At 44.0% G+C, this 8,898-nt stretch overlaps 1 protein-coding gene across 1 annotated transcript in view; it reads left to right on the top strand.

The window, feature by feature from the left end:
* Positions 1-8,898, top strand: part of LOC113406801 (phospholipid-transporting ATPase IB) — a 408,364-nt gene that overhangs the window by 85,174 nt on the left and 314,292 nt on the right. The window contains exon 19 of the mRNA XM_029911979.1: positions 7,693-7,762. Coding sequence (XP_029767839.1) covers positions 7,693-7,762 — 70 coding nt within the window. The remainder of the gene's footprint in view (positions 1-7,692; positions 7,763-8,898) is intronic.

Raw genomic sequence — 8,898 nt, 5'->3', positions numbered from 1 at the left:
TAGCTAGTTTGAGCTCATTTTGTGCCTTTGCCTTTCTAATCTTGCCCCTGCATTCCTGTGTTGTTTGCCTATATTCATCCTTTGTAATCTGTCCTAGTTTCCATTTTTTATATGACTCCTTTTTATTTTTTAGATCATGCAAGATCTCGTGGTTAAGCCAAGGTGGTCTTTTGCCACATTTTCTATCTTTCCTAACCAGCGGAATAGCTTGCTTTTGGGCCCTTAATAGTGTCCCTTTGAAAAACTGTCAACTCTCCTCAGTTGTTTTTCCCCTCAGTCTTGATTCCCATGGGACCTTACCTATCAGCTCTCTGAGCTTATCAAAATCGGCCTTCCTGAGATCCATTGTCTCTATTTTGCTGTTCTCCCTTCTACCCTTCCTTAGAATTGCAAACTCTATGATTTCATGATCACTTTCACCCAAGCTGCCTTCTTCTTTCAAATTCTCAACGAGTTCCTCCCTATTGTTAAAATCAAGTCTAGAACAGCTTCCCCCCTAGTAGCTTTTTCAACCTTCTGAAATAAAAAGTTGTCTGCAATGCAGTCCAAGAATTTTTTGGATAGTCTGTGCCCCGCTGTGTTATTTTCCCAACATATATTTGGATAGTTGAAGTCCCCCATCACCACCAAATCTTGGGCTTTGGATGATTTTGTTAGTTGTTTAAAAAAAGCCTCATCCACCTCTTCCACCTGATTAGGTGGCCTGTAGTAGACTCGTAGCATGACATCACCCTTGTTTTTTACCCCTTTTAGCCTAACCCAGAGACTCTCAACACTTCCGTCTCCAATGTCCATCTCTACCTCAGTCCAAGTGTGTACATTTTTAATATATAAGGCAACACCTCCTCCCTTTTTCCCCTGTCTATCCTTCCTGAGCAAGCTGTACCCATCCACACCAACATTCCAATCATGTGTATTATCCCACCAAGTTTCAGTGATGCCAACAATGTCATAGTTGTATTTATTTATTAGCACTTCCAGTTCTTCCTGCTTATTACCCATTCTTCTCGCATTTGTATATAGGCATCTAAGATCCTGGTTTGATCTTTCCTCCCAGTTTTGTCCTGACCCTCCTTTCTCTCTGCCAATATAGCCCACACTCCCTCTCATTTCCGACCCATCTCCCAGGTCTCCATGTTCCCCACTTACCTGTGGGCTTTGCTCACCTGTCCCCGTCGAACCTAGTTTAAAGCCCTCCTCACTAGGTTAGCCAGTCTGTGTCCAAATAGGGTCTTTCCCCTCCTTGAAAGTTGAACGCCATCTCTGCCTAGCAGTCCTTCCTCGAATAGCATCCCGTGGTCGAGGAAGCCAAAGCCCTCCTGGCGACACCATCTTCGAAGCCAGGCATTCACCTCCATGGTGCATCTGTCTCTGCGCGGGCCCCTACCTTTGACAGGAAGAATCAAAGAGAATACCACCTGCGCTCCAAACTCCTTCACCCGTACTCCCAGAGCCCTGTAGTCACTTTTGATCCGCTCAGTGTCACACCGCACAGTATCATTTGGGCCCACATGGATGAGTAGCATGGGGTAGTAGTCAGAGGGCTGGATAATCCTTGACAATGCCTCCGTAACATTTCGGTTACGGGCTCCCGGCAGGCAGCATACCTCCCGAGATGAAATGTCAGGGCGACAGATGGGCGCCTCCGTCCCCCTCAGCAGAGAGTCTCCGACCACCACTACCGTATGTTTCCTATTCGCAGTGGTGGCAGCAGACCTCCCAGCCTTAGGGGTACAAGGCTTCTCCTCCTTTACTGTAGGGGGTGATTCCTTCTTTCCTGTATCAAGAAGAGCATAACGGTTACCTATTACCATGGCGGGAGGGTTCAGAGCAGGGGTGGAGCACTGCCTGCTGCCAGAAGTAACCAGCTGCCAGTGTCCACCCTGAGCCATCTCCTCCTCCACCAGTGGTGTATCAGCAGTCCTGTGTACTGGGACAGCTACCTCAGCTGTCTCCACATGGATACTGTCCAGGAATTGCTCGTGGATTCGGATGCTCCTTAACCTAGCCACCTCCTCCTGTAGCTCTCCCACCTGCTGCCTGAGAGATTCCACCAGCAGGCACCTTTCACATTGGATGGTCCCTCCAGCCTGGATATCAGTAAGTGGAAATTGCAAGTTACAGTCTCTGCAAAACCACACCAGGATCTGGGTAGAAGCATCCATGCTCAGGCGCTCTGTCTGGCTACAGGCACAGGTGGAGGAGACAAGCAGTGCTGGCACAGGTGTTGCGGGTCTTCCTAACCATCGTAAGCCTCCCTCTGTCAAACTCCCTCTCAAACTCCCGTCTGCAGCCCCCTGTCCGCTGAAAGGGTTGTTTAAGCAAGAAGTTTTGAATGTAGTTGGTTTATAGGTTTTAAGGGGAATAAAGGGAAAACAGATGGAACCGGCAAGGGACCGTCGCCCCCTTCCCAACTCCCTTGCGAAACTCCCTGTTAGCAGCCCCTGTTCTCAAAAGCTTCCTGGTCGCTTGTGCGCTGCTTTATAAAGCCCTGGCCTGTATGAATGCCCCGCCCACTGATTAAGGCTCAGGCACTTACCAGAGGCTTCTAGCTTTCAAACCTTCCTTTGAAGCTCACAGCTTCCAACTGCCAGCCACAGCACACCGTCCTTCAAACAACCAACCAAACAAACAGACTGACAAACACAAGCTCAGCACACAGCAAGTAACCCCCAAACACAAACAAACACATACTACAGACAGTCACTTACCCCAAAAGGGTGCTGTATTGCTCCTCCTTCACCTGGAGAACTCCCTTGCGAAACTCCCTGTTAGCAGCCCCTGGTCGCAAAAAAAGGTTCACTGGAATCTAAAGAAATTATAGTTGGTTGGCTAGTTAAATCATCCATTTTCCTTTAGATTTGCCATTTCCCTCAATCTGGGGTGAATAAATTGCTCCTTCTTACAAATGGGAATTAGAGGTCTAGTGGTCAGACATGGAAGTGGGGGTCAAGAGACATCTTTTCTAGTTCTAGCTCTGTCAGAGACTTTCAGTGTGACCTTAGGCAGATCACTTCACTTCTCTGCGCCTAAATTTCCTCACCTGTAAAATGGGTCTAATGATTCTCACCTTGCCTTAATAAAATGCTTCGAGAATGTCAGATGAAAAGCACTCTATAAGTGCAAAATATAATTCATGATTTCCACACAAGTAGAGGGAATCTCCCACTTGAGGGAAATTTCATGCCCTTTTTTGGGAGCAGCCTGACCACCCAAATTCCAGTGTCCCTTCTGCTTCCCAGCAGGAGACCACTTCAGGCCTAATTCTCATTTACACTAAGGATCCTTTGAACCACTCTGGCTGTGTAAGAGAACCTTAGCATAACAGGGTAAGGCCCATAGATTCTCCCTCTGCTGAGAAGATGGAGATGTTTTGTGCTTTGCACCTGGGTTTGGGTTGTACCAGTCAGACTGGGCTTTTCTGCCAATTCTAATGCCTGGCCTCCCTCAGTTCTGTGGACCAAGGCCAGGTTTTACTCAGCTGTTGCTTGGGCCTTCTTTGTTGCCTATTTCTGTGGCAAGTTGACTTGGCCTGCTGAAGAGGAAGAGGATGGTGAGGGGGAAGGTTTGTCTAGGTTGTGTTTCCCTCTTCCTTGCCTTCTCTGAATGTTCCTCAGATGTGCCCCCATGGCTCTCACTGGATCTTGTGGATATCTGGACTTGCTTTGCGACCTCCATAAAGGGAGTGGAGTCATCATCCAGGAACCCAAGCACTGGGAGTAGAAGGGTTTCTGGTCACAGAAAGTCCCTGCATCTTTTGACTACAGGGATCTTTTCTGGCCCTTCATGGATTCTCTTTGGGCTCACAGATAGAAGTCTCTCTTGTTGTTATCCTGTCCCTCCCTCATCCATAGTAGCATCTTACTCTAGCAAAGAGGATGAGGTTGCTCACACAATTCCAGGACCCAGGAGAGGGTGGAAGCTACCCTGGCTCATTAGTTTGCTGCAGAGCTTCTGGACTCTTTTTGATAAAAGAGTGTCCTACAAATCTGCTGTGAGTAGGAGGCAGAGCCTGTCAGGGCAGAGCCTGTCAGGAGAAAGTTCAGTCCAAGAGACGAGGAAGACAAATGCTCTCCCATGTACTTTATCTTATCGGACTTACCAGGAGTCCTGCTTCATTACATATGGTGACTGAAGGTGCGCACAGAAGGAAGCAAAGTTCTACAAAAAACTTTTTCTTTTTTGGTTTGTTTTAAAAAGGTTGTAAAGTGAAGTACCGAAAAGTCAGGACATGCCAATTCTAAGATTGCTCAAAAAGTCTTTACTCTGTCCCCTTGTGCCTGTGTATTTACAATATACTTTAATTCTACCATTGCATTCTGTTATTTCCAAAATATCCTCAGAATTTCAACCAAACTGAGGCTCTGAACTAAGCCATGTCTCATTCATTATTAGGGGCCTACTAAATTCATGGCTATGAAAAATATGTCATGGACCGTGAAATCTGGTCTCCTCCTGAGAAATCTGCTCTTTTGTGTGCTTTTACCGTATACTATAATGATTTCACAGGGGAGACCAGTGTTTCTCAAATTGGGGGTCCTGACCCAAAAGGGAGTTGCAGGGGGGTCGCAAGATTATTTTAGGGGGGTCGCGGTATTGCTACCCTTACTTCTGTGCTGATACCTTCAGAGCTGGGCAGCCGAACAGTGGCAGCTGCTGACTGAGGGCCCAGCTTTGCAGGCAGCAGTGCAGAAGTAAGGGTGGCAATACCAGACCATGCCATCCTTACTTCTGTGCTGCTGCTGGCAGCAACTCTGCCTTCAGAGCTGGGCTCCTGGCCAGCAGCCGCCACTCTCAAGCTGCCCAGCTCTGAAGGCAGCGCCGCCACTAGCAGCAGCACAGAAGTAAGGGCAGCAATACCATGACCCCTCCTCCCCCCAACTCGTTTTTGGGTCAGGACCCCTACAATTACAATACTGTGAAATTTTAAATTTAAATAGCTGAAATCATGAAATTTATGATTTTTTAAATCCTATGACTGTGAAGTTGACCAAAATGGACTGTGAATTTGGTAGGGCCCTATTTGTTATGTACCGCTGCTTCATTCACAGGACCCAATTCTACGCTCTGTTTTATGCCAGTCTAACTTGTTTGATTTCATTGGGTTTAGACTGACGTAAAAGTCTTGTAGAGAAGTGGAGACTCAAACTCGGTACTGAATGTGTGTGCACAAGGGGCAGAGTTAAAGTTGCAGAGAGAGTTAAGGTTGTGTGACCAATCTTAACTTTGACATTTCCTGACTTGTGTATGCTCTACTTTGAAATCCTACTGTTCTTTTTATGTAGTTTGTTTTGTTTTGAATGTAAGAATAAAGCTAATTATTTGCTAGGAAATTTTTTCTGAATCTTTAGTGCACAGATTGCTACTGGGAAGAGGCACAAAACTCCATGTGGTGGGAGATTCTGCCTAGCTTCGTAGCATGTCAGGTGAACCAATCCATGTTTTGGAAATTGGGGGGAAACTCACAAAATGCAATTTACTAGTAAGGCAAAATTAAGAGGAACATGAAAGTCCCCATTGTTCACTCCTTTGTATGTTTTGAAGAACCCTGCATTCATTTGTTGAATAATTTCTCCTAAAGCAGGAGGTTTGTTTGCATAGTTTACAGTGTGCTGATAGTATTCTTTTTATTGGCATTTTGCCAGGGTTTATGAAATCAGCCCTCTTGCTTCATCTGTGGGAACAGTGCCTAGGTCCCTTAATAACATACATAAAACTTAGAAGTGAAAAACACCCATTAAGTCATCTAATTGATACCCCTGCCAGCGCAGGATTGTTCCCTACAGTATATTCTTGAGTGTCCAGTTAGAAATGATTCAAGTGATTACCACCACTTCCTATGGGAGACTGTTCTGCCATCTAATATACCCCAAACGTAGTTTTCTTAACATTCAGCCTAATTTTTTTTCATTTTTATCCCATTACTCCTAGTTATACCTGCTTAAACAATTCTACCAATTCTTCTTGGGGTCAAAAATGCGTAAGGTAGAGTGTTAGCATATCCATGGTAATTTAACTCTTTCCTCATACGCTTTTATTCTTTTTTTGCAAGTAAATCTTTAAAATAATTTTTGTTGCTCTTCTCTGAATTCCCTCCAAACTGTTGATATTTTTCTAGTATCTTTTGCTGTCCAGAGTTAAAGGTGTTGCCTTCCATATACAACAGTGATATTAATTACCTCCAGCCTTGTTACACACACACAGACATAGAATCATAAGACTGGAAGGGACCTTGAGAGATCAGCTAGTCCAGTTCCCTACACTCATGGCAGGACTAAGTATTATCTAGACCATCCCTGACAGGTGTTTGCCTAACCTGTACTTAAAAATCTCCAATGATGGAGATTCCACAACTTCCTTAGAAATTTATTCCAGTGCTTAACCACTCTGACAGTTAGGAAGTTTTTCCTAATGTCCAACCTAAACCTCCCTTGCTGCAATTTAAGCCCATTGCTTCTTGTTGTATCCTCAGACTTAAGAAAAACATTTTTTCTCCCTCCTCCTTGTAACAACCTTTTATGTACTTGAAAACTGCTATCATGCCCCTCTCAGTCTTCTCTTTTCCAGACTAAACAAACCCAATTTTTTCAATCTTCCCTCATAGGTCATGTTTTCTAGACCTTTAATCATTTTTGTTGCTGTTCTCTGGACTCTGTCCAATTTGCCAACATCTTTCCTGAAATGTGGAACTCAGAACTGGACACAACACTCCACAAAATCTTCTCCCTCCTTTAACTTCTAGGACACACTTCTTAGCCACCATCCTTCTGTATTAGGTGGGACCCTGATGGGAGCCCATTGTTTTATTCCTTAAGAAAGATCTAGAGGAGTGGTAGTAGTTAAGCAGTGCAAAGCATTCCCTCTTTCTCAGAGGATGAGCACTCTACCCCTGCAATCTTGAATTGTGTGTCAGCACTGGGAGCAAGGTATCAGGTTCAACAAAATACACGTTTCTATATGATAATCAATTGTATTTTTGAACTGGAGTGTTCAGTGAGTTTATCTTTGTTTTTGAAAAGTTATAGTAAATTATTTGGGGCATGATTTTCAAAAGTTTTAGGCATAGAAACTCTCACTTGCAATTCATGCCTAATTTGTTTGTGTGTAATTACATTAATTGCATGAGCCAATATCTGTGCATGCAGATTACCAACTTCAGAAATACCAGATTAGTTTAGGCAGTCCCAGTAATTGCCCGTGTACATTAGGAATGCAAATGTGGGTGTGCATCTGTATGCCATAAACTACTATAAATCAGGCCATTTATGTTCATATTGATTAAAGAAGCATAGGATCGGAAGATGGAAACGGCATGTGTAAGATTGTTATGTATTGTACATTTACGAGTGTTTTTATATGACCTGGTTTAAAATGTGCCAAGAGTATGGAAGAAAACTTGTGGATCAGACTGTGCTTTTACTCCTAGAACCATAGATCTGATTAGAAAATTGGGGGGAGGGATAGCTCAGTGGTTTGAGCATTGGCCTGCTAAACCCATGGTTGTGAGTTTAATCCTTAAGGGGGCCATTTAGGGATCTGGGGGGGAAAAAAACTATTAGGGACAGTACTTGGTCCTGCTAGTGAAGGCAGGGGACTGGACTCAAGGTCCCTTCCAGTTCTATGAGATCAGTATATTTCCATATATTATATTATTATTAAAATAATTCAAAACGACTGTTTGTTTTCTCATAGTAACAGAAAGAGAATGTCTGTAATAGTTCGAACTCCAACGGGGCGACTACGTCTGTACTGCAAAGGGGCTGTAAGTAATCCGCTACTGCTAACAGAGAATAGTGGAAATACTGCGAGCTGCTGCAGCAGTCACATTGTTTTTAGAATGTTGAAATGTCCCTTTTAATGAATATCTGTTAGCTGCACATATTAGGGGCCGAATGTTTAAGGAGCCTTAACCTGTTCTCTGATTTTGTTTGCAGGCACACATAGTATTTAGGACTCTCAGTGCCTGAAGTGAAATCCTGCCTGCGTTAAAGTCAATGGGAGTCTTGCCATTGACTTCAGTGCAGGCAGGATGTCTCCCCTGATGTGCAGGTACAGTCAGGAAGTTAGACATCTAAACACTGTGGTCTGAACCTTCAAAACTGGAGTCGGTTCTCAAGCATTTAGCCCTGCCTGTCTCGTGATCTTCTGCTTTCTCCCATCTCTGCTGCTGCTGCTGCTAGTTGTCCCTGCTCATAATATGCTGTGCTTCTACTTTCAACAACAGGAGGGATAATGTATCAAAATGAAACGACTGTAAAAAATGAGAGGCATCAAAAACCCCAGCAGGGTGTGGCTTTAAATTCAGTGGAAAGTGATTTCAGTTTTATCATGTGGAATTAAATCTCTGTTTATTTAACAGTGCTATTTCTATGACGTTTTACCGTAAGGCTCTAATTTACTACAGTGTGTGTGTTTTTTTAAACATACTTTTAAAAAATCATTTGAAATACAGGGCTGGATGCATCTCTACTATACTCCAGCGTAGCTCCACTGATTTCAGTGGAGTTATGCCAACATGAAAGTGGAATAACAGAGGTGAATCAAGGCCACTGTAATTATACATTGCTTAAAACTTTTGAAAGTCACACACAAATCTGGACCCAACAGAACTGACCATGTCTGACATCTGCATTTTCACACTGCTGTGCTCCTTCTTCCTCTTTCTGTCAGTTTTGTGTTGCTGAATGTTACAGCTGTTACCCATCACAGAACTAGCATTGGGAAGAAGAAAGAGGAGAGATATTGTGGGTCTGGTCTTGCTCCATAGATGTTAGTGGAAGTTTTGCCTTGGCTTCAGTGGGAACAGGAGAATACCCTCTAGCAGCAGCAAAGGGGCCGCAACAATCGCAAGATCAGGGGAGGCAAGAATGACACCAAAAATCAACTTGTTTTGTTTTA

Source organism: Terrapene carolina, unplaced genomic scaffold, assembly GCF_002925995.2.
Source record: "Terrapene carolina triunguis isolate 2854851 unplaced genomic scaffold, T_m_triunguis-2.0 Scaffold141, whole genome shotgun sequence".
Lineage (NCBI taxonomy): Eukaryota > Metazoa > Chordata > Testudines > Emydidae > Terrapene > Terrapene triunguis.
This window is presented reverse-complemented; position numbering and strand designations above follow the sequence as displayed.